We start from the raw sequence: 24,955 nt of genomic DNA on the forward strand, positions 1-24,955 counted from the left end.
CTGTTTCTATTGTCCAGCCATTGATAAAATACGTCCCATAGCAAAAAAAAAATATTCAGTTTCTTCTTTGTCCTTAATAATAAGCGTTAGTCTATCCATTTCTGCGCATTCTAATATTTTCTTAATTACATTCCCCTCAGATGGGATCTCCTCATTTTTCCATTGTTGCGCAAATACAATTCTAGTTGCGGTTAGTATATGCAACATCAAATATGTAGTCTTTTTATCATATTTTTCTGGTAGAATCCCCAACAAGAATATCTCTGGTTTCAGATCTGTATGTTGCTTTGTCATTTTTTTCCAGCCTTGTATGTATTTGTCTCCAATATGAAAGATGAAGGATTAAATTTACTTGAGATGCTTACAAATCTTTAGTCAGGTTCAGTCTTGTCTGTATTTATACCTCAGCCCTGTTGAATGAAATGGGATCTATTCCCAGTGGATCAACCCAGGATCCACTTGGATTTTGATCACATGACCATGGGGGGCTGGCAATGGTTCCTTGGATATAGAGAAGGATCGTGAAATCCAGCCACCTCTGTTCTATCCTCTTGTACCTTCCTTCCTGACCTGTGGTTTTCTTTGCATTTTCTCCTGTAATTCTTGGGCATCTCACCTCCGTTGGCCAAGGTCTTTCCCTTTCCAGAATTATGCAGGTAGTCCTCGATTTAAGACCACCCTTTGAGCCCCAGATTTCTGATGCTAAGCAAGACATTTCTTAATTGAGCTTTGCCCCATTCTGCAACCGTTCTTGTTGTTAAAGTGACACACACACTCCTACGATTGTTCAGGTCGTAACCAGGTTTGTTAAGTTGAACCTGGCTTCCCTGTAGACTTAAGATGATGATCACATGACACACCCACCCACACCCAGGACACACTTCATGCCGTCATAAATATGAGTCCGTTGGATTTTTTTTTTTTAATTTACATTTATACCCCGCCCTTCTCCGAAGACTCAGGGCGGCTTACAGTGTATAAGGCAATAGTCTCATTCTATTTGTATATTTACAAAGTCAACTTATTGCCCCCCCAACAATCTGGGTCCTCATTTTACCTACCTTATAAAGGATGGAAGGCTGAGTCAACCTTGGGCCGGGCTTGAACCTGCAGTAATTGCAGGCTGCTGTGTTCTAATAACAGGCTTCTTTACAGCCTGAGCTACCACGGCCCATATTTTGATCACATGACCATGATTTTGATCACATGACCATGGGGGGCTGTCAGTGTGAAAAATGATCACAAGTCACTTTTTTTTTTAATGCCCTGGTAACTTCAAACGGTCACTAAACAAACCCTTGTTAAGTCGAGAACTACTCATATATAAATAATTCTTGTTCCGGCTGCTGAGTTAAATTCAGTGGTTCTTTTCTTTCTTTTTCCCTTTCCCGTCCTCCTCCTCTTCCTCCTGTCTCTCTTCTCTTCTTCTCCAGCTAAAGGCATTCCATTCATCTGTTGGTCTCTCCTATGGTTCTCGTTTATAACTGGTCCAAAAATATGTTCCTAATTGGAAAACATTTTACCAGCTCTTCCTAATTAACCCGTTAAACGATACAGTGCCTGCCTTCTTCTGATTTACCGAGCTGAGCTCATATAACTGCAGAGACACTGAACGGTTCCTCCTTCCTCCTGATGTGTCTTGATTTAGCTTCTGAGGCTTTCCAAGTTGGTGCGTTGTTGTTGTTGTTTTTTGCCAGGCGATGATGTTGTTGTGGCTTTTAAGGATCCCCGATGTTGACATTAGATCTTTTTTTGGGTTTCCTCCTTCTCGAGTCTTCTCATTTGTCCTTTCTTCCCACCCCCCTTCCTGGTGGGAGGCGGGCACTCATTACAAAGCAGCACCTGAGCCTGTCAGATGGTGTGGCACAAACACACCTCACCCTGGCATTTCTCTACAACCCAGGTAGTCTGGGGAGCGAGTAGCAATTCCCCGGAGAAGAGCTCGCTCCATTCTTTGGGTCTCCGAAGACCAGCTTAAATTTCCCTCCTGCGAGACTTGAATAAAGCAGCGTAAATGAAACCGCGTGTTGTTCAATTTTCTCTCCTCCTGGCAAGGTGCCCGTTTTTGTCTCTTTTAACAAGCATCTGGACGGATGTGCAGCTGTTGCTGTGCTTAGGCCCTCGTCTCGGTCTCTGGCAGGTGACAGGTGTCAAACAATGGGGTTTTGCTTACCAGTAGACTCCTTAAAGGTAAAGGTAAAGGTTCCCCTCGCACATACGTGCTAGTCGTTGCCGACTCTAGGGGGCGGTGCTCATCTCCGTTTCAAAGCCGAAGAGCCAGCGCTGTCCGAAGACGTCTCCGTGGTCATGTGACCGGCATGACTCAACGCCAAAGGCGCACGGAACGCTGTTCCCTTCCCACCACAGGTGGTCCCTGTTTTTCTACTTGCATTTTTATGTGCTTTCGAAACTGCTAGGTTGGCAGAAGCTGGGAGAAGTAATGGGAGCTCACCCCGTTACACGGCAGCACTAGGGATTCTCCTAGTGCTGCCGTGTAATGTAGTACTCCTTAGCACAGGTAAAGGTAGGCTGGGCTAGGATGCTTGGCTGAGAAAAAAACGTGCAACCGATCCAAAGTGTCCGTTCTCGACAATCCCGCTGCCTGATTTTTTTTTCTCTTGTTATTAATCGTGTACAGGTTTGAAGAGTTTCTCGTCAATTCAGATAGTCCCTGACTTACAACAGTTCATTTAGTGACTGTTCAAAGTTACAATGGGCACTGAAAAAAAAGGGAGGGGGGCATTTTTCACACTTAACAGCCATTGCAGCATCCCCGTGGTCAATTCAGATGCTTGGCAACTGGCTCATATTTATGACGGTTGCCGTCAATCCCCTTTTGTGACCTCCTGGCCAGCAAAGTCAACGGCAGATTCACTTAAGGTCTGTGCTACTGATTGAACTGCAGCGATTCGCTTAGCCACTGTGGCAAGAAAAATCTCAAAATGGGGCAAAATTCACTTAACAAACGTTTCACTTAGCAACAGAAATTTTGGGCTCGACGGTGGTCGTAGGTCGAGGACTACCTGCATACTTTTGCAAAATCATGACTCTAGTAATCTCGACTGGAAGGACAAGTGAAAGGCCAGGCAACAACTTCAAAGTGGTCCAAATTAGTGGACTACCTATGGGTGGGGACAGACAGCAGGTTCCCCTCTCTTGTAGCATTGATGATATTACCTAGTTCGGTTGTCAAACCGAAAACCACCAAGCTCAGAGAATACCAAAGGCCCCACCATTCAACCCTGAGCTACAGATATTCTCTTCTATCAATAGAGGCCGCTGTCAGGTGGTCATTCTCTGGCCTGGGGTCCTGGTGGCCTAGTGGCCTAGTGGCTATAGGTCCTCTGGCCTATAGCGTCAAAACGAATCAAATCACTCTGCTAAACAAATAATTCCCTCAACACTGTCAGACTATTTACTGAATCTGCACTACTATTAATCGTTTCATAGTTCCCATCACCAATCTCTTTCCACTTATGACTGTATGACTATAACTTGTTGCTGGCAATCCTTATGATTTATATTGATATATTGATCATCAATTGTGTTGTAAATGTTGTACCTTGATGAACGTATCTTTTCTTTTATGTACACTGAAAGCATATGCACCAAGACAAATTCCTTGTGTGTCCAATCACACTTGGCCAATAAAATTCTATTCTATTCTATTCTAGTTGACCAATGCAAAACGTATCAGGGATATCTGAACTCCCTAGATCGCCACCTTTTTTTTTATTATTATTATTATTATTTATTCGATTTTTATACCGCCCTTCTCCCGAAGGACTCAGGGCAGTGTGCAGCCAAAAGTAAAAACAAACAATACAATATACAATTTAAAATACAAATTAAAAAACTTATTTTATAATTGGCCTAGAAAACTTTAAAATATATAAAACTAAAACCCCATTAAAATTAATATTAAAAAATTTAAAATCAATAAAATTTAAGCCAGCCCCGCGCGAATGAAAAGATGTGTCTTCAGTTCGCGGCGGAAGGTCCGAAGGTCAGGTATTTGGCGTAAACCCGGGGGAAGCTCGTTCCAGAGTGTGGGAGCCCCCACAGAGAAGGCCCTTCCCCTGGGGGCCGCCAACCGACATTGCTTGGCGGACGGCACCCTGAGAAGTCCCTCTCTGTGAGAGCGTACGGGTCGGTGGGAGGCATGCGGTAACAGCAGGCGGTCCCGTAAGTACCCAGGTCCTAAGCCATGGAGCGATTTAAAGGTCATAACCAACACCTTAAAGTGCACCCGGAAGGCCTTCTCAGAGAAGAAGAGAAAGCTTTGGGAAAAGAGATGGATTGACCTAGATTGGGCCATAAGGTACATAAAAATGACACCTGCGAGATCAGAAAGAGATCTGAGTTGCAGATTAGGAGGTTAAAAAGTGGGAAAGTTGAAGGCCATTACTGCTTAGGTTGCTCCTATGTAGCCTTTGGGCCTCCGGTCTGCACAGTATTTCTTTTTCTACAAAGAGCTAAATTTCCTCACTAGATTCCGCGTGTTCAGCGGAACATATGTCTATGTTTGTTTTCTGAGGTTTTCGCGGATGTTTGTATGTAGGTCTTTGGTTATTCGGGTTCTCTCCCGCGTAAAAATGGAAGTGTCTTGGCAACGTTTCGACGAAGTCTCATTCGTCATCTTCATTCGTGCTTCGTGCTTTCTAGGAGCAATTGCTCCTAGAAGGACGAAGCATAAACACCAGCCTGAAGATGACGAATGAGACTTTGTCGAAACGTCGCCAAGACACTTCCAATTTTACGTGGGAGAAAACCCGAATAACCAAAGGCATATATATATATATCAAAGGAGCTTCTATTTCTTGGTGATTTACAGCACAGACTGAAATTCCTGAACTTAACAAAAGGGTGTCTTCAAACTAACAGGCGTTTTAAAATTACGTTTTACTTTTCTTTTCTTTTACAATTTTTGGATTGCGTTGATTTTCAAGCTGACGTCCCCTTGATTGTGCTTTACGCTCGAGCAGTGCCTCGGAATGTCAAAACTTGGCAAAAGCAGGCTTGGGTCTGGAGTAGTTGGTGGTTTCCCATTCTGGTTTTTTTGTGCTCTCCTATCTTCTAAAAATACTTGGTTATAATTGCAGTTTAGTGCAGCTTTCCCAGCGAGAAGCCAGGCGTTACCTCCCGAGGTCTCCAAACAGCACAGCCGATGATCAGCCTGGGCGCACTGCTTTAGAGTAAAGATGGGAGAATATGTGAGTCTTCTCCTTTGGAGACCTACTTTGCCTTCTACTCTGGAGACCTTCCTACAAGGTCAATGCCAGAAGAGGTCTTCTACTTTTATCTTCTATGTTGAAGAGATGCTTTGGAAGTCCTCTTCATCTTCTCCTTTGGAGACCTTCCTACAAGGCTGAGGCCGCAGGAGATCTGTTACACCAGGAGGAAGACCTCCTCCAAGCCCCTCAACTCCCCGGCAGCTCCGGGCTGCTGAAGAAACACTGCAGAATATAAATTTCACTCTTTGCGAGCAGCGCCATCTGGTGGTCACGGTTGCATCAAAAGTTGTCTTGAGTAAAACCAGATTGGAGAATCCTTCTTGTTGTTAGTTGCGAAGTCGTTGTCCGACCCATCGCGACCCCATGGGCAACGTTCCTCCAGGCCTCCCTGTCCTCTACCATCCTCTGGAGTCCATTTAAGCTCACGCCAACTGCTTCAGTGACTCCATCCAGCCACCTCGTTCTCTGCCGTCCCCTTCTTCTTTTGCCCTCCATCGTTCCCAGCATTAGGCTCTTCTCCAGGGAGTCCTTCATTCTCATTAGGTGGCCAAAGTATTTGAGTTTCGTCTTCAGGATCTGGCCTTCTAAAGAGCAGTCAGGGTTGATCTCCTCTAGGACTGACTTGTTTGTTCACCTTGCAGTCCAAGTGTATAGTTCTTCTGTGTAATTTTGCCACCTCTTCTTAATCTCTTCTGCCTCTGTTAGGTCCCTGCCACTTTGGTCCTTTATCATGCCCATCTTTGCATGAAACGTTTCCTTCATATCTCCCGATTTTCTTGAAGAGATCACTGGTCCTCCCTATTCTATTGTTTTCTTCTATTTTCTTTGCGCCGTTCATTTAAGAATGCATTCTTATCTCTTCTAGCTATTCTCTGGAATTCTCCATTCAACCTGGTGTATCTTTCTCTTTCTCCCTTGCTTTTTGCTTCTCTTCTTTCCTCAGCTATTTGCAAAGCTTCCTCAGACAGCCATTTTGCTTTCTTGCATTTCTTTTTCTTTGGAATGGTTTTAGAACTGCTTTTATTCTTCAGTTTAACGATTGGATCATTCTCGGGGGGGGGGGGAGAGGAGACCCTTATTGGTATCCAACCTCTCATGGCAAAACACCTTTTTTATTTGCGCTGTCCCGTAAGGTTTCGTTCAACAACTCGGCCAGTTTTGAGTTATCTTTCAGAGCAAAACGGGTCAAGGTTTCCCTTCGATTGGAGTCATTTATTTATATGTTTGGGGTGATACGAAGATCACTTTGGGGATGGATGAGCTTTGAAGATCCTCTGTCTTCGTTAACTATTCTGTTGTGTCTGCACCCCCCCGAGCCGGGCCTGCTGCTAGAAAGTGACTTGGAAAGTGAGGGGGAAGGGCCGTCAGGACTTACCTCGGGAGCACCGGCTTCCCTGGCTCAGCTCCAAGAGCCAGAGGCAGGCCAGGTGGAAGAGATAACGAGGCCTCCATCCCCTGACTCTTCCCTCCCCCCAGGCCACGCCTGCAGACCCAGCTGATGGCAATCAGGCCTGGCTGGACCCTAGGTTTCGTAGGCAGGAGAGGAGGGAACAACAGAAGCAGGGGTGGGGCAGACCTAGGAAGTGCTGAGTCATGGAGCCAGACCCTACAGGATATAAAGGCAGCAAGAACTGCTGTGCATCTTCCTAGCAGGCAAATCAACTGCTTAACTAAGAGCTGAAGTTTGTTCCTGGGTGACTCACCAGTGTCGTGGAAGATAACGGAGGCTCTTGGCAGACGCTGGCTATTCTGCTGCCAGAGCTGATAGTGCTGGCTAATTAAGCCATCATTCGGACGGAGGCGAGGGAGGACGGAACATATTCTCTGATCTGGTTTAAGGTGGACTTTTCTTCCTTTTTCCCTCCCAGTGTCATCAGTCTTCAGGGGAAGACATGGAGATCTCGGATGACGAGATGAGCGAATCGCCCAGCGCGGAATGTGCCAAGAACATTGTCGTGAACACCTCCATTGGCAACACCGCTGTGATGACCTCCTCCATCCCGATGCCTCCGCCCGGCTTTCCTCCGCTGCCGCCGCCTCCGCCTCCCCAGCCGGTCTTCCCGATGCCGCCTCCTCTTCCTCCCCCGCCTCCGCCCACCCACCCGGCCGTCACCGTCCCCCCTCCGCCCCTGCCGACCCCTCCGGGGGTCCCTCCCCCTCACATCTTGCCCCCTCTGCCTCCCTTCCATCCCGGGATGTTTCCTCTGATGCAGATGGACATGATCAGCGTCCTGGGCAACCAGTGGGGGGGCCTGTCCATGTCTTTCCAAATGCAAACCCAGATGCTCAGCCGCCTGATGCAAGGGCAGAACACCTACCAGTATCCCCCCTTCGTGAGCAACCGGATGCAGTTTGTGAACCTCCCTCCCTACCGGCATTTCTCCATGGGGGCAGCTATGAACCGGGGTCAGCAGTGGCCGCCTTTGCCCAGGTTTGACCCTTCCGTCCCCCCTCCGGGTTACGAGCCCAAGAAGGAAGATCCGCACAAGGCCACGGTGGACGGCGTCCTCTTGCTGATCGTGAAGGAACTCAAAGCAATAATGAAAAGGGATTTGAACAAAAAGATGGTTGAAGTGGTGGCGTTTCGGGCGTTCGACGATTGGTGGGACAAGAAAGAACGTCTCGCTAAGGTAGGAAGTTTCTCCCACTGTCCTGCCAGTGAAGTTAATTTCCTACAGCGGGGGGGGGGGGTGTCTCCAAACTTGGCCACTTTTGAAGGCTGGTGGACTGCAACTCCCAGAATTCCTCACGCTGGCTTTGGGGGGGGGGAGGGGAGATTCTGGGAGCTGAAGTCCACAGGTCTTAAAGCTGCCACGTTTGTGGAGACCTGCGTTCTAGACCAGCGTTTCTCAACCTGCAACTTTAATGCGTGTGGGCTTCATCTCCCAGAATAGCTGACTGGGGAATTGTGGGAGTTGAAGTCCATACAACTTAAAGTGGTCAAGGTTGAGAAACACTGGCCTAGATCATCTACCTCCTTGTCTCCAGTGGCATGATTCAACATGTTCCGTATTTGAAAACCCATAAAACATTACCCTGTTTTCAGACATCAGTGCAATCTTGAATCGATGATTTCATAGTGTTGGGTTCAGATAGATTCCTGCTGCGGGAGACCATAACTTAACATTTCAGATTCTGGCAATATACAGCTTTAAACTGGGATCTGGGGAACAAAACTCATCCTGTTTGCAGCCATGAACGTAAGATCAGACCAAGGGAAGATCCAGCAGTTAAATTTGGGAATATTTGCAGCAAGCTAGGTTGATGTGCATATTGTGCAGGGCTTGGTTTAGCTGCCCAGGGTTTATTCATGGTGAATCTCTTCTATGAATTGTAATCAAGGAAGCGCTCTGGCCATCTTTATGGAGACAAATCAGCTGACTGCATCCGTTCAGAAGAATACAAGAGTATAGAAAAGGAATAGAATAGAAAAAGGCTCCTTTGGCCCCAAAGTGAGATCTTCTTTCCTGTCTTTCCCAGGCATCTTTGACCCCGGTAAAATCTGGGGACCATAAAGACGAGGAGAAGCCGAAACCAAAGGACCGCATCACCTCCTGCCTTCTGGAGAACTGGAACAAAGGAGAAGGGTTGGGCTACGAAGGGATCGGCTTGGGCATCGGGCTGCGAGGGGCCATCCGGCTACCGTCTTTTAAGGTAAGAGCATCCTTGGTCTCTCGAGAACGGGAAGTTGGTGTCTGCTTTGATTCCCAGCGCAGGATTTCCTGCCCTGAATTTTGACCTTGTGTTAGATTATAGGGTCTGTTCAAGGAATGATGGGTTGCTTAGCTCTTATTGACAGCTGGCAAGAGCGCTGGAGCCAACAGTGGTCTCTTCTCTCTATTTAGAGCAGGGGTCTTCAAACTACGGCCCGTGGGCTGGATACAGCCCGCTGAAACCATTAATCCGGCCGGCGTGGGACCATGAAGCTGCCCCTCCCACATCGCCCCACCTACCTGCTGGCTCCCACCTGCTTTCTGGAAGCCGAGGAGGCCAAAAACGGGCCCATTTTGGCCTCCCAAGCCTCCAGAGAGACACACAGACACATATACACACACACACAAACAGAAGTCACACACACCCAAGACAGCCACATCCCTTCACTAACCACCTTTCCACTCCCAGGAGCATAACAAATTAAAGTTTATTTTGTGTGTATTGTTTAATGGACTGCTAAATTGGCCATGCCCACCCAGTCACATGACCACCTAGCCATGCCCACCCAGCTGGTCCGCCCCCTCCCCCCCCCCCCAACAGTCTGAGGGACTGTGAATTGGTCTCCTGTTTAAAAAGTTTGAGGACCCCTGATTTAGAGAGAGCACTACCGGTTCAGAAGAACAATTATTTGGGAGCGCCTGATATGGCTGGAGATTTCATCTCCTGGAATCAGACAATTTTTGGTAAATTATTAGAAGTCCCACAGTATAAGAATGGCATGATCAGGGTTTAAGGTGTTGGTCATAGCCCACCTTAACTGTGGTCAATGAAGAAATGATTTATTTATGAGCCATGAGTCTTCTGCCTTCTCTTGGGCAACAGGCAAGAGAGCAACTAGCAAATATCCCCTTCCCAAAAAGGTTTTCATTCTCCGTTTTCTTACAGGTGAAGAGAAAGGAACCACCTGAAGCTGCCTCAGCTGGAGACCAGAAGCGGATTCGGCCATCTACCTCCGTAGATGATGAAGATGAAGGTTGCTAGACTTGGCTTACTCCCCTTTCAGCCCTTCAGAATAGAGCTTGGCTTAGCCCATGACCAGAGTGGAGCCAGTAGGATTAAGTTTGGCATGGCTAGCTTAGACCCCATTGCTCTAAGCACAACCAAATAATGGGTGCAGAGATCTTGATAATATCTTGAAAACATGCTCAGGAAGAATATTGGAAATACTTAAGCATGTACAAAGGTTAAAAATGCTGGCCTAGAAACCAGGAGGCCATGAGTTCAAGTACCGCCTTAAGCATGAAAAAGTGGCCCAGTGATTTTGGGCCAGTCCTTTTCTCTCAGCCCAAGCCACCTCAAGGGTTGTTGTTCTGTGGTTGTTGTAAGGAAAAGAGGAGGAGGAAAGAGTATTGTGTGCATTCACCTCCTTACTTCTAAAGGCTGAGTGACAAAAAAATACCAAGTCAATAAATAAATCTCCCTAGACTGTATGCAGGAGTGAGCATTTTCACATAACCTCAGTCATACCAAACCAACCGCATTTTTGACATAGTAAACTGCGTGAACCTGCACACCATGTCCCCTGCACCGTACACCATCGCCAGCACCATATATTCACTGCGTGCATGATAATACCACGTCTCTAGGCTTTTATTTGGCTCAAGGTGCCTTAGTCCAGTCTGCTTATCTGTGTCCATTTTACCATTATTATTTTTCTTTGCCAAAGTTTTTGCCTGGCTCCCTCCCTACCCCCTCAACCCTTCCGTTTTTATACTTAGAATCCGAACGCGATCGAGACCTGCCCGATGCAGCCTTGGAGCTCTCCAGGAAAGATCCGGAAGCTGTGGGCCTACGAAGAAGACCAGCCAGGCCACTGGAGCTGGATAGCGAAGGAGAGGAGGAAGACTCTGGCAAGGAAGAGGAAGAAGAGGAGGAGGAATCCTCTTCAGAAAAGGAGACAGAACGGGAGGAAGAGGAAGGAGTGATGAAATCCATGTCCGATAAGGTATGTATGTATGTCTGTATGTGTGTATGTGTATATGTATGTATGTGTATGTATATATATATATATGTTTTCCGAGGTTTTCGCGGGTGTTTGTATGTAGGTCTTTGGTTATTCGGGTTTTCTCCCGTGTAAAATTGGAAGTGTCTTGGCGACGTTTCGATGAAGTCTCATTCGTCATCTTCAGGCTTCAGCTTCGTGCTTCTGGGAGCAATGTGTGATCGCAGCTGTTTCTTCCTTTTAACTGCTAGTGGGAGTTTGAAAAAAAACCCCATCCAGAGCACAGCCAAGCTCCCACCCAATCAGTTCAAACCCCCACTAGCAGTTAAAAGGAAGAAACAGCTGCGATCACACATTGCTCCCAGAAGCACGAAGCTGAAGCCTGAAGATGACGAATGAGACTTCGTCGAAAAGTCGCCAAGACACTTCCAATTTTACACGGGAGAAAACCCGAATAACCAAAGACCTACATATATATATATATATATATATATTTTCTGAGGTTTTCGCGGGTGTTTGTATGTAGGTCTTTGGTTATTCGGGTTTTCTCCCGTGTAAAATTGGAAGTGTCTTGGCGACGTTTCGACGAAGTCTCATTCGTCATCTTCAGGTGAAGCCAAACAACAGCTATGCAGCTCACCAACTCAAATCCCGCTGCCCCCGACAACTCAAGATAGATATACCCCAAACCTCACCTTGTAGGCCCTTCATGGAATGTTTTATCCGCAGGATACTAACACGGCAAATGATATCATTGACGGCCATCCCCGAGTCCTCAGTTACATCCAGGAAAAAGACAGTAAGGATTCAAATGGGTTACAGCCTGAAGCAACCTCTCCTTCCTTGGAGGTGTTTCTAGCGAAGTTGGCAGGATTTAAGGATCTTTTTATCGATAGTCTTGCCTTGAAGGAGATATATCCTTGCTTCTTAGACTACCCCACACCCAGCCTGTCGCTGGTGCTTCTGTTTTATCTAGGTTAGTTCTTCCCAACCCCATGCCTTGGAGATCTATCTCGGGCCGACTTCCATAATTTTAGGCCTAGCTCCGTGATGGCGAACCTACGGCACGCATGCCAAAGGTGGCATGCAGAGCCCTCTTTGTGGGCACGCGTGCAGTCACCAGCTGCTCTTATGCGCCGGCCAGCTGGTCTTCGTGCATGCCAGAGTGCTAAAAACCCAAAGAACGGGGCCAGTGCGCATGCGTGCACCGGCCCCCTGGCCTTTAGGTTTCCAACACGCACATGCACGTTGGCCCCTCTGGTCTTTGGGTGTGCCTGAAACCCGAAACCAGCATGTGCCCTGGCCACCTGGACTTTGGGTTTCCGGCACTCCGTTGCACGCAAGTTTCGGTTTGAGGACTCGTCGCCGAAAAGGTTTCGCCATCGCTGGCCTAGCTGTTAATTAGGTCATAGAGGGCTGAGGTTTCTTACCCTAATGTCGGCTCTTGGTCCACGTGTTTTCCCTCGCCCTGGGCCGAACGGGAGTGTTTGCTGAACTTTCCAAATTCCTTCTTTCTAAGGAAGAGGAGGAAGAGGAAGATGTCAACGAAGAAGAGGAGGAGGAGGAAGAGGAGGAGGAGGAGGAGGAGGACGAAGAGACCGAAGCACAGATCAGTGAAAAGGAAGAGGATCAAGATTCTGAAGAAGGTACGCGGCTTTATTGGCAGTTGAAAACAACATGCTGATTTTAACACACGGGATGGGGGTCGGGGGAGGAATTACCAGTGTAGTTGAATTTTACACAGATATTCCTCGACTTAGGATCACCATTGCAGAATTTCCATTGCTAAGCAAGACGGCTGCTAAAGGAGTTGCGCCTGATTTTACAATTTATTTTTTTGCCATGGAGGTCAACGGTCACTGCAGTTGTTAAGTGAATCGTGCAGTCATTAAGCGAATCCCGGCTTTCTCCCCCATCGAGTTGGCTCATCAGAAGCCAGCTGGGAAGGTCGCAAATGATAATCGCCTGACCCCGGAATGCTGCCCCCTGTCGTAAATGCACAGGGGTTGCCAAGAACTCGGATTTTGACCACGTGTCCATGGGGATGTCTTAATGTTTATAGGTGGGATTTTTTTCTCAAGTCCCATTTTTCAGTACCATTGTCACTTTGAATGGTCAGTAAATGAAATGGCTGTAAGTCAAAGGCTGCCGGCATTCCTTATGGAACCACCGAATTTGCGATGGTTTTCTAATGAAATGAGCATTTCCATGTTGAAAGGACTTTAGGTAAGGCATTGTTTAGGATGCTAACAGTGGCTGCTAGCTCAGATAACTTTAGTAATATCAGCCAGTCCTTGTAACTACCGGTTCAGCGATGTGAAATTAGCATCTGGTTCGCCCAAGCCGGTCTGAACTGGCTGAATCCCACTCCTACCCCCCCACCCACCCCAAAAAATCAAAATGAACCACAAATGTTTTGCCTTTCAGCAGAAGATCTAGGAAGCCCTGCCTCTTCCAGAGCAGAACTTGAGTCGTCCGATGAAAGTGAGGAATCCTCAGACTTCGGGACAAGTTCTGATTCTGATGATGAAGATGAAGAAGAGGAGGAGGAGGAAGAGGAGGAGGAGGAGGAAGAAGACGAGCAGGAGGAGGGTGAAAATTACGAGGAGCAGATGGAGGATGAGGAGGGGGTCTCTTTATCCCATGAGAGGGAGACCTTGCCTGCTGAACTGGGCCTCGAGTCCCTCACTCCAGGGCTTGAAGATGAGGATGAAAAAGAGACCATCTTAGAACTCTTCCCGGTAGAGGAGGACTACATCCCCCTAGGCCTGGCAGAACCTTCGGCTCCAGAAGGAGAAGAGATGAAAGAAGATACCAGGCCAGCAGAAGAGCAGGACCAGGAGATTCCCGAGGAGTCCTTGGCGTCCGATGTGCTGGCCGTGATCGAGAGAGCTCAGGAGGAGAAGCTCCGGCTATCTCCAATGTGTATGACAGGTAGGACCTCACCCTTACCTTTTCCAGAGAGGCTGTCTCCCAGGGGCTGAGCTCACCGATCACGCTAGGCCATCACATGCAATGGTGGGATGCTGCTGCCAATTTAACAACCGGTTTGGTGATCGCGTGCACAAATACTAACCTTCGGTGTTACCACTTGGGAGTAACACAGTTGAGGCGCTGCCGTGCCAATCAGCTGACAAGATAAAGGTAAGTAAAGCGCAGTGGCGGGTGGGCAGGCCGACCCAATCGTCGGAACAAACCAGTTTGCCCCCAGCTGATTGTCTGAGCTACAGATTCGCCCGAACTGGTCCAAACAGGTAGAATCCCACCCCGGTCAAGCCGATCTTCGGGCTACTTCTTAAGTTGTAACACTTAGGATATTTTTTTAAGTGTGACCTGAAAATAAATGCTGATTCTTAATGTCCCTAGGTAACTCAAGACCCAAATATTAATCAATTAATTGGGTGACGTTCCAGTGACATCTTAAATTTATTTATATAAGTTTTATAATATAAATATAAGTTGAGGATATCCCTGGTAGAATACCCAATAAAAACAGCTCCGTTTTTAAGTTAGTGTGTTGTTGGATCATTTCTTCTAACCGAACTGTGGAATTCTTGATGCTCTCTGAACTTGGTAGTTGACTTGCCTGATGACGTTACCTAGTTGGGTCATGAAATGTCTGCAACCAGCAATCGCATTCAGCGAGGAATCCATATTTCATGTTATTTACAAAAAATGGACCCGCTGGGCTTAATCTGGGTAGATTTGGGTGGACAACAATCCTTCTTTCTCAGGCAAGTTCTCGTCACGCCTCTCATGGAGAACGTTGAAGAAGAACCTACATGTTTCTTTTCTCCCTTCCAGCGGAGGAGTCTGAACCAGACGTCGAACTGGAGCCTGAGATGCTGGACGGTCCAAAACCAGATGCCCAGGAGGGTGAAGGCCTCCGTCCTCCGACCCCCGTGGAACTCTTTGGAGAAGTCTTGTCTAACAAGACCTCCTTTTTCACTAAGCCCAGTGACAGCACTTTAGAAATCCAAGCAAAAGGCAAATCACCCTGCGTAGCTGAGGAGGAAGAGGAGGATGAGGAAGAGGACCAGCTTCCTCGGACTCCCGGGAGGGAAGTGGTGACTCCCATGGAGTCCACTGGGCTTCCTTTCACCGCCATGCCGCCCTGCTCGCTTCCCCTGCCCTCTTCCGTCGCACCTCACAAAGAGGAATACTTGCTCCTTCCGGACAAGTTCCCCGATCACTTAGCCCCAAGCAAAACAGCACTAGAGGAGGAGCTGCCCCGGACGCCGGGACGGGATATTTTAGCCAAGTGTTCCCACAGCCTCTCCAAGTCCCACAGCACGGACACCATCCCCGCCACGCCGGGGAGCGAAGCGCCTCTCACCGGAAGCAGCCTGACTCTGAGTTCTCCTCCGGTGTCAGGCAGCCCTTTCTCGTACCCGTCCCAATCCCCCGGCATCAACAGCGGGGGCATTCCCCGGACCCCTGGGCGGGATTTCACCTTCACACCCACATTCCCCGAGCCTGGTGCTACTGCCCTCCCTTGCCTTCTGTCGAGCAAGAAGCCGTCGGAGGAGGAGCCCGATGAGAAAGTCTTCAAAGAACCTCTCGGGGCTTCCTTGTTGGCTGGCGTGAACAGCGTGCCCTCCCCCATCCCCTTTGCCAGCCCCCCTGTGCCGGCTTTTCACACCCACTTGGACTTAGCGCCCGGCCAGCCTCTCACGGTTCGTCCTTGCCTGTTCACGGACTCCAAGATGGCGCTAGAGGAGTGCGGTCCAGACGCAAGGTCCATCTTACCCTTCCCGGACATCCCCATGGCTTCGCCCCCTCTCCCTCCGCCCAGCCCCTCTTCCATCCTCCCCATCAAAAGGAAACCGGGCCGGCCGAAACGAGCTTCTCCTTTAGGACCCATGTTGGAGGCCTATTCGGACAAGCCCGTAGAAGCTCCACCTCTCCTTCCCATTCCGGTGGCCTTGACAGAAAGTCCTGTGAACAAAGAGCTATTTGGTAGCCATCCCGAGGGTTTCTATGCCCTCAAAGATCCGGAAGCGGTCACCTTGGACTTCCGGAACGACGGTTTCCACGAGAGGTTGCCTCCCGACGTCCTGATGGAGAAACTCCCCTTCAAGGAGCTGGAGAACCAGTGGAACGAGGACTTCAAAGAAGAAGAAGGCTACCTGAAAGCCAAAAGGCAACAGTGGAGGCGGCAGAAGAAGAGGCCCGACGATGTCCCGCAGATCCCTTCTCCCGACTACTCCCCCCCTCGGTTCCAATTCCGGCCCCGCTCCGAGTTCGAGGAGATGACCATTCTGTATGACATCTGGAACGGAGGGATCGACGAAGAGGACATCCAGTTCCTCTGCGTCACCTACGATCACCTGTTACAGCAAGACAATGGCATGGACTGGTTGAACGACACCCTGTGGGTGTACCATCCTCATATCCTTTGTGGCGCCCTTTGCCAGGCGGGACTCCAAACCTTCTGACCACGAGGATAATAGTTAGAAATTAATTAGAACTTCCCCTGGGGAGCCCCAGCAGCATCGTTGCACGATGGAGCAGAGCCGAATTCTGCCAAGGAATTCCAGGAAAGGCCAAAAAAAAAATTAAGGCGCCCTCCCTTATTTTTTATCCTAAATTCTGCCAGGAGTTTAGTGAGGCAAGTTTCAGAGATATTCGCAGATTTTGGACCACTTTTCCTGAGCGTAGGTGTCTCCTGGAGAAGATGCAAGTCACCTGCTGATGGTACTCTGTAGATGTGATGTAGCAGTGAAGTGAACTCACTAGAGAAGAGCCGAATGCTGGGAAAGATTGAGGGCAAAAGAAGAAGGGGACAACAGAGAACGAGGTGGCTGGATGGAGTCACTGAAGCAGTTGGCGTGAGCTTCAATGGACTCCAGAGGATGGTAGAGGATAGGAAGGCCTGGAGGAACGTGGTCCACGGGGTCACGATGGGTCAGACACGACTTCGCAACTAACAACAAGCAGTGATGGCGAACCTTTTTGGCACCGACTGCCCAAACCAAAACGTCCGCGCACCAGGTGTTCGGGACACATGCTGGCTTTGGGTTTCTGGCACTCAGGCGCACCCAAAGATCAAGGGGCCAGTGCACATGTGCGTGCTGGAAAACCAAAGTCCAGGGGGCCAACGCATGCATGCGCACTGGCCCCCTGCTCTTTGCGTTAACAGCACCTTGGCATGCATGAAGACCAGCTGGCCGGCGCATAAGAGCAGCTGGTGACAGCATGCATGTCTACAGAGAGGGCTCTGCGTGCCACTTCTGGCACGCGTGCCGTAGGTTCGCCATCATGGGTTTAGAGCATCGTTTCTCCATCTTGGCCACTTTGAAGACGGGTGGACTTCAACTCCCAGGATTCCCCAGCCAGCCATTCAAATACTGCTCTCAACCTACAGAGTGCCATCTGGAGGTGATTTGCAAAAGGATGGACAGATGGATGGGAATTCTGGCAGTTTGAAATCCCCCCATCTTGGCCAAGGTTGAGATTTAGAGGCGTAGGTGCCACCGTGTAGGTTGGTGGCATCATGAAAGGGCCATGTCATGTCCCACCCCCCACTCCGACGAACGAGTCAAGGAAGTCCGTGACCAACTTGGCAACGAAGCCTCTGCAGCTTGCCAAGTTCCTTCGAGGTTTATCAGGGCAGGCAGGAGTCCAAGTTGTGACTTCAGCGATAGAGTCCGGTATCAGCAAACTCGATAAGACTTTGCTTGACTCAAGATTGGAATGCCAAAAGCAGGTCCTTTATATAGGCTGTGGGGTGTGGCTCCATGACTCAGCATTTATCCAGGCCTGCCCCTCCCTTCCTTCTGCTGGCGTCGCCTCTCAGATCTCCGGAAGCGAGGATCCTCCCACTTTGAATTGTCTTCAGCTGGATCTGCTGTCTGGGAAAGGGAGGGGTCAGAAGGAGTAGGCCCGAGCAATTCGAGCAAAGTAGGCCCGAGCAATTCTCCCGAGTCCTTCGGGAGAAGGGCGGTATAAAAGTTTAATTTATAATAAATAATAATTCCAATACCTGGCTGGCTTCCTGCTCTGATGGCTGAGCCAAAGGAACACACGCTGTATGAGTGAGGTTTATCGGGCTTGTCCTCCCACTCCTGGAATCCTCTCCGGGCATGGGGCCAGGGCTGGGGGTTGGAGGCATGACAGGCCGTTCATCTTCATTATAAGACTCGGAGTCTGATAACAGGCCCTGTTGGAGATGGGAGGGGCCCGGCTGAGGAGAGGAGGGAGGACGAGTCCCCGACTGGCACACCCACTGAATTCCCCCCTTCGCTCCCACTCCCACTGTTATTTATTCCTTTTGGGGCGGGGCATTGAAGGATCCCTGCCACTTTTTCCCTTAACACCCCGCTACCAACCAGCTTTTTCACCCCAAAGAAGAAGAAACGGGACGATGGGATGCGGGAACACGTCACCGGCTGCGCCCGAAGTGAAGGCTATTACAAAATCGACAAGAAGGACAAGCTGAAATACCTCAATAACAGCCGAGCGTTTGCAGAAGACCCTCCCACCGATACGCAGGTAAGGGGGGGCTGCCTGGGACTTTGTTGAGTGGAGAAAAAGGGAATCCTACACCAATGCAGGTGGCCCTTGACCAATGGTGAAATCTGAGCTGGTTTACTACCGGTTTGCTGGCTGTGCATGCGCAGTGCGCACCATGCACCAAATGCGAGGTGCGCTCGCAGTGCATGCCCGAAACAGGCATATGGGGTAAGTAGAACAGCGCGCTGGGGGGGGGGTGTGATCAGCTGTGGCGCATGATCTTTTTTTTTTTTTTTACTTTTAAAGGCGTTTATTCGGCCGAATAGGTTGTAAAAGGTGCTTTTAAAATTAAAAAAAAAGGCTCTGATGATCGCACGGCTCAGCCTTTTTTTTTTTTTCTTTCTTTCTTATCTTTTAAAAGCATTTTTTAAAAGAAGCAGGGAAGCGGGCAACCAGGCATTGGGTGGGCATGGGTGGGAGAGGCCCAGGGATTTTTGCTACCGGTTCTCCGAACCGGGAGCATTTCACCCCTACCCTTGACCTACGACCACAATTGACCCCCAAATTTCCGTTGCTAAGCGAGACATCTTTCTCTCCACAGTTGTTAAGTGAATCCCTGCGGTTATTAAGTTAGTAATACAGTTGTTAAGTGAATCTAGCTTCCCCGTTGACTTTGAAGGTCACAAAAGGGGATCACATGACCCCGGACCGGTTTTGTTTTTTTTTATTTGCATTTATATCCCGCCCTTCTCCGAAGACTCAGGGCGGCTTACATTGTGTAAGGCAATAGTCTCATTCTATTTGTATATTATATACAAAGTCAACTTGTTGCCCCCAACAATCTGGGTCCTCATTTTACCTACCTTATAAAGGATGGAAGGCTGAGTCAACCTTGGGCCTGGTGGGACTAGAACCTGCAGTAATTGCAGGCAGCTGTGTTAATAACAGACTGCATTAGTCTGTTGAGCCACAAGAGGCCCGTCATAAACACGTTGCGCCCGTCATAAACACGAGTCGGTTGCCAAGTGCCTGAATTTTGATCCCGTTGACCATGGGGATGTTGCTGAGGCCGTCAGTGTGAGAAACGGTCATAAGTTGCTTTTTTCCGCGCCCTTGTAACTTCGAACCATCGCAGAACGAGCTGTTGTAAGTGGAGGACTTACTTAACAACCTGCTTAACAACTTCCTGACTCGGCAACGGAAATTTTTGGGCTCGATTGTGGCCATAAGTCGAGGACTACCGGAGTGAGAAGGCCCCCCCCCACTCCCCCGGGTGCAAACTCTAGCCGCCCTGAAATGACCCCTTATGTGCCCCCCAGGGAATGAGCATCCCTGCTCAGCTCCACGTTTCCACCCGGGCGGGCTCCGAGCGGAGGTCAGAACAGCGCAGGCTCCTCTCATCCTTCACGGGCAGCTGCGACAGCGACTTGCTCAAATTCAACCAGCTCAAGGTGAGTTGTGTAGCCCCCCCCCGCCCCCCCGAGGGATGAAAACATGATGCAAACAGGACAAGGGAGCCCACGGGGAAGAAGGCTTAGATGGGGACAGAGGCCGAACTGGTAGAAAAAAAGCAGGGGTGGGCTCCTGGGGGTTCGGCAGGGTTCGGGCGATCCTCTAGCCAACGGTCGCTGGGGTCCTGCGAACCCCCAAATGCCACCCCTGGCTGGCCACACCCACCCTGTCCCGCCCCTCCCAGGAGTCTCCATGTGGGCCCGTTCATCATTCCAGGTAAGTCGCCCAGTGACCAAGCGGCCCGACGACCTTACGGTCGCTAAAACGAGGACCGCCGGCCCATCGGCATTCCCCAAAAGCGCTCTCGCCCCCTCCATTTGGAGGGTTAATTTGGCATCGCAAGCCAGGAAGTTTTTAGGGCTTTCCCAGCGTGGAAATTTGCTCCTCTTTCTCTGCAGTTCCGGAAGAAGAAGCTAAAATTCTGCAAGAGTCACATTCACGACTGGGGGCTCTTTGCCATGGAGCCCATTGCTGCCGACGAGATGGTGATCGAGTACGTGGGCCAAAATATCCGACAGGTAAGCTGCCCCAGGTAATCCTGTCCTTGGATGCTGCTGCACTCGGAAGCTCCCCCAATCCTTGGAAGAAAGGGAAAGAAACGTTAGGAGCTACATCCGAGTGGACGGCAGCATCCCGTTCTTGGTCCTTTCAGGCCTTTGGCCCCGGACCTTCACTCTGCTCTGCATTTGATAACTGCTTTATGCCAGTTTTAAGGGTCGGGGAGTTTTTTTGGAAAACTGGGGATACCCTGGCTTTTTGTTTTGCTCTTTCAAATCCTGCTTCCTTCAGCAGCTGCTCTTTGTCATAGGTCCCATCAGCCCCCCTCCCTCCCTTACACCTCCCTTCCTCCCATCTCTTCCTTCCTTTAGACTTTGGCCTGACTTGAGTTGTTTCTTTCTTTCTTTCTTTCCTTCCTTCCCTCACTCGCTCCCTCCATCTCTTCCTCCCTCTCTTCTGACTTTGGCCTGACGATGTGTCTCCATCCTCCTTTCCTTCCTTCCTTCCTTCCTTCCTTCCTTCCTTCCTTCCTTCCTTCCTTCCTTCCTTCCCTCCCTCCCTCCCTCCCTCCCTCCTCCTTCCCATCCCTTCCTTCCTTCAGACTTTGGCCTGACTTGAGATGTCTCCTTCCTTCCTTCCTTCCTTCCTTCCTTCCTTCCTTCCTTCCTTCCTTCCTTCCTTCCTTCCTTCCTTCCTTCCTTCCTTCCCTCCCTTCTGACTTTGACCTGACTTGAGGTGTCTCCTTGCAGGTCATTGCTGACATGCGAGAGAAGCGGTATGAAGACGAAGGCATTGGGAGCAGCTACATGTTCCGAGTGGACCATGACACAATCATCGACGCAACCAAGTGCGGAAACTTCGCCCGCTTCATCAACCACAGTTGCAACGTAAGTCTTTTCTTCCTCCGGCACCTTCTGGGGATCCCCCAGAAAGCTTTGCGAGACCCCCTTTCTCCTGAACCTCGTATTGCGTGCTGGGGAGGCTGGGTGACCATCAGTCCTAATCCCGCTTCTCTCCCCGCAGCCCAACTGCTACGCGAAGGTCATCACGGTGGAGTCACAGAAGAAGATCGTCATCTACTCCAAGCAGCACATCAGCGTGAACGAGGAAATCACCTACGACTACAAGTTCCCCATCGAGGATGTCAAGATCCCCTGCTTGTGTGGCTCCGAGAACTGTCGAGGGACCCTGAATTAAGGGGGGGGAAAAAACACCCCGGTTGTGGGCCACGCATCGGCGGCCTCCAGACTGCGGAACCCGAGGGCGTTTGGTTGCACTTTTGCCAAAAAAAGGAGGAAAAAAAATGAAACCAAGTAGGGAAAAAAAAAGAAAAATGGGAGAGTGGGGGGGAAAAAACCCCAACCCGCTAGGCACGTCCTCTCCTTCCCGAAGAAGACGCGCAAGTTTTAGACCCGCAAACTGGGACTTTTATTGCTGCAGGTGCTTTTCATCCAATTTTCATCCCAATTCCTCGTCTTCTCCTGAGTTGTTCCAACATCAAAACACTATTTTTTTTAAAAAAAACAAAAAACAAAACCTCCCTGCCCACCTGCTCCGCATCAGCCTAGCTCCAGTTGGGGTACAGCAAGGTATTTTGTCTTTTCGTTAAAAACATGACTTTCTTCGTAAGATGCTGCTACTTTTCCTCGTTCATTTACAGGTTTAGGAGGTGGAGGCTCCTTGGAGAGAGGCAGGGAGGGGGGCCAAGCGAGGATTTTTCGAAGGTTGAAAATGCATCCAGCGGAGGCGGAGAGCGGGATTCAAAACCCCAATGCCACGTGGGGTTGTGGGTAGCCGGAGCTCTTAAGGAATGTCCGGGTGAACGGGGGCCATGGGGTATGTATGTGTGGGTGGGTCTCATCCAATCAGAGCCCTGAAATCCTTGCTTGCTTGTGAGCGTTTCCAGGTATAGGATCAAGAGCATCCTAGCCTCTGTTTTGAAAAGCTGAGATTTTATATCTTTTCGTCCGTCACCAGCCTAGCCGTGCCTGATGGTTTTGAAAGCAGAAAAGGTCCCTCCCTCTTTTGGAAGGGTCCACCAGGCCCTGCTGCCTGCCGGGATACCCCTCGTTCCCTCTCAGCTGTCCCTTCCCAAGGAATAGAGGAGACAAGGTAGACTCGACTCCTAGAGTGGCTCAGAACCCCAAAGCAAAAACTGCCGTTTCCTCCCTTGGGTGTCCCTCTTAAGCAAGTTAGTCTCGGTAGCCTAGAAGGACCGAGGTCTTGCTTGGCGGCTAAGCTGGCCTGGTAGAGGTCAGTTGGGCAGCTGCGAGGTGGCGCACTGGCTCTGTCCTCGTTGTACCACCACTTACCACTCCGGCAGGGCTGTGACAGCAAAGGCTCTTCAAACCGATCTTCGACCACCTACCACCAACGGTCTCCAAGGCGGTCCTTGTATAGAAAGCCATCAGAGAAATGGACGCCACTCTAGGACAGTAGCCGGGTTAGGTGCTGAAGGGTTGCTTTTCAAATCAGGCCTGGGGGTTCTTAAAAATCAAACTTGGGGCGCAAATCTCAGGTTCTTAGCCCACCTGTGGCACCTCTTAGCCTTTGGTTGCACTTTCTGGCCCTGCTGAAAACCCTAGAACAGAAGTCTTCAAACTTGGGAGTTGAAGTCCGCAAGTCTTAAAGCTGCCAAGTTTGAAGACCTCTGACCTAGAAGATTAAAAGCAGGGGCCAGCAGAGGTTGCCTAAAAATTATTTTAGATTCCCCCCCCCACCTTTAACCCTTTTCCTTCCCCCCCACAAACCTGTGGCTTAGCCTCCATTGGCTTCTGTGTTCTGTTCTCTTGAAGATGGTAGGACATGGCTGGCCCATTCTTCGGGACGCTCCTTAATCGAGCGGTGTGGCAGCTGGCTTCCGTGGCCTGTGGCCTAAAGAGGTGGACGCCACGTGTTTCTCTCAGCTCAGTGGACAGGAAGAGGCAGGAGGGAATTCTGCCCAGCTCCTTAACCTGTAGAGGTGGTCCTCCTTGACCTCCACGGTGGAGAAGTTGGATTTGATCAAGGAGGAAGGAGGGCAGGTCCTGCTCTGTTTCTCTTCCCTGCCATTTCTCCTTGGGCTTCTCAGTCATTTGATGCCATCATTCAGACCAGGTAGCAGCTGTCCGTCATTTGTTCCCTTTCATGCTGTGAATGTAAACCCACTAGGGAATTCTCCACACAGGCAGAGCCCTGAAATGTATGTAGCAGCTTGTGCAGGAAAAACTTCCTTGTGACCTCTCTCTTTCTCTCTCGCGCGCGTGTCTAAGGACTTTCTCTCTTCCTTCATCCCTCCCCCCATTTTTTTTCTTTTCTTCCTAAGCGCAAAATGAAATATAGGAGGAAAAAACGTATCCTAGGTCTGTTTGCTGTCACTTAGATTCCGCTGGTTAGCCTTAGCCACGATTGGGTGCAGGAGGGAGAGAGAGGAAAGAGCCGAAGGCTTGCCCAAAGCGTTGAGATACGTGGGAACGGATCCCTTCCTAGAGCTGCAAGGTTCTTCGCGGGTTTCCCTCCTCTCATCGTGGTTAAGTTTTCTTCTCCCGAGTAGAGTTTGATCCCAGCAAATCCTCTTCCATCCTAAATAAAGGAAGCGGAGCGAGATGTGTGTGTTACTGACAGCTCAAAGGGGGCCCAGCTGTGATCATAGACAGGTCCTCCAGCTCTCCTTCCTGAGCCCCTCTACTGGATCTCCCAGGAAGAACGCCACCGCTTGGAGAACGTGGCCACCTCTCCTCTCCTCTCTCCTCACGTGGCGTGAGAAGATCAACCCCATCTAACCCCTCTGTGATTCGAGTCCCAGACCACCTAGCTAAGCTAGCTTTCAGGCATTCAACCCAACACTCGGGCTTCCAAGCTTGAAGTTCCTTCTTGGGGAATCCAGGAGAGAGCCAGCTAACCCTGTAAAGCTGTTTATCTCGTCCAAACAGCTTCTTTCTACTATAGGGGAGATTGGGGGAGTGTCACATTTTAAAACTCTGAAATATTATGATTTCAGTTTTGTTTTGTTTTTTGTTGGACCTATTTTCAGGGATCATTTCAATGCATTTCTGTATAAAGTCTTTTTTCTTCTTCTTTTTTTTAAAGAAAACCCATGGAGGTGTGTGTGTGGTTGGGGTTAAAATGAAATTTTGAAGTTTGAAACAGACCCATCCCCTGTACGTTAGGGCATCTTTTCCGAGTCTTCTCTTCGAAACCCCTTGTTTCTTGTAGAAACACGTTGGTTTTTTTTTTTTTAATTTGGAGGAGGGAGGGGTGGGGTGTCGTTTTTTGTTGTTGTTGTTCTGTTCAATTTTTGTTTGTTTGTTTGTTTGTTGGGGGCTGTTTTGTTTGTACTTTAAAAGCATGTAAATAATTTGTTAAAGTGACAAATAGTAGTTTGGAGTTCTTTTTTTTTTTTTAAAGAAAAAACAAAACAAAACAAAATCGCCAGCAGAAGACCTCAGTGAGAGAGTCAGCGTCTTGGGGGGGGGGGGGAGGCGGAAGGGGGGATGTCCCAGGAGTGAAAAGCTGGCGCCTGTTTACAGCTTGTGTCAAGCTATGTATAATGTAAATTCTGTACAAAATCTCAACTTTTTTGGGGGGAGTCAAACGCGTAGATCAAACTAGAAGCATTAAG

The 24,955-nt window shown here is 49.3% G+C and overlaps 1 protein-coding gene across 2 annotated transcripts in view; it reads left to right on the forward strand.

The window, feature by feature from the left end:
• SETD1B (SET domain containing 1B, histone lysine methyltransferase) overlaps positions 1–24,485 on the forward strand; it is a 43,670-nt gene extending 19,185 nt beyond the window's left edge. Inside the window, exons 8-19 of one of the 2 annotated variants that reach the window (XM_058158521.1) lie at positions 7,103–7,864; positions 8,715–8,888; positions 9,834–9,921; positions 10,667–10,893; positions 12,410–12,536; positions 13,318–13,824; positions 14,695–16,280; positions 18,217–18,384; positions 19,665–19,796; positions 20,256–20,375; positions 21,105–21,242; positions 21,379–24,485. In XM_058158521.1, the coding sequence (XP_058014504.1) occupies positions 7,103–7,864; positions 8,715–8,888; positions 9,834–9,921; positions 10,667–10,893; positions 12,410–12,536; positions 13,318–13,824; positions 14,695–16,280; positions 18,217–18,384; positions 19,665–19,796; positions 20,256–20,375; positions 21,105–21,242; positions 21,379–21,552 (4,203 nt within the window). In that variant the 3' untranslated portion in view covers positions 21,553–24,485. The remainder of the gene's footprint in view (positions 1–7,102; positions 7,865–8,714; positions 8,889–9,833; positions 9,922–10,666; positions 10,894–12,409; positions 12,537–13,317; positions 13,825–14,694; positions 16,281–18,216; positions 18,385–19,664; positions 19,797–20,255; positions 20,376–21,104; positions 21,243–21,378) is intronic. The other variant, XM_058158522.1, reaches the window with a different exon arrangement.
• Positions 24,486–24,955: the final 470 nt, after the last annotated feature.

The sequence above is a fragment of the Ahaetulla prasina genome, chromosome 15 (assembly GCF_028640845.1).
Source record: "Ahaetulla prasina isolate Xishuangbanna chromosome 15, ASM2864084v1, whole genome shotgun sequence".
NCBI classification, from domain to species: Eukaryota; Metazoa; Chordata; class Lepidosauria; order Squamata; family Colubridae; genus Ahaetulla; species Ahaetulla prasina.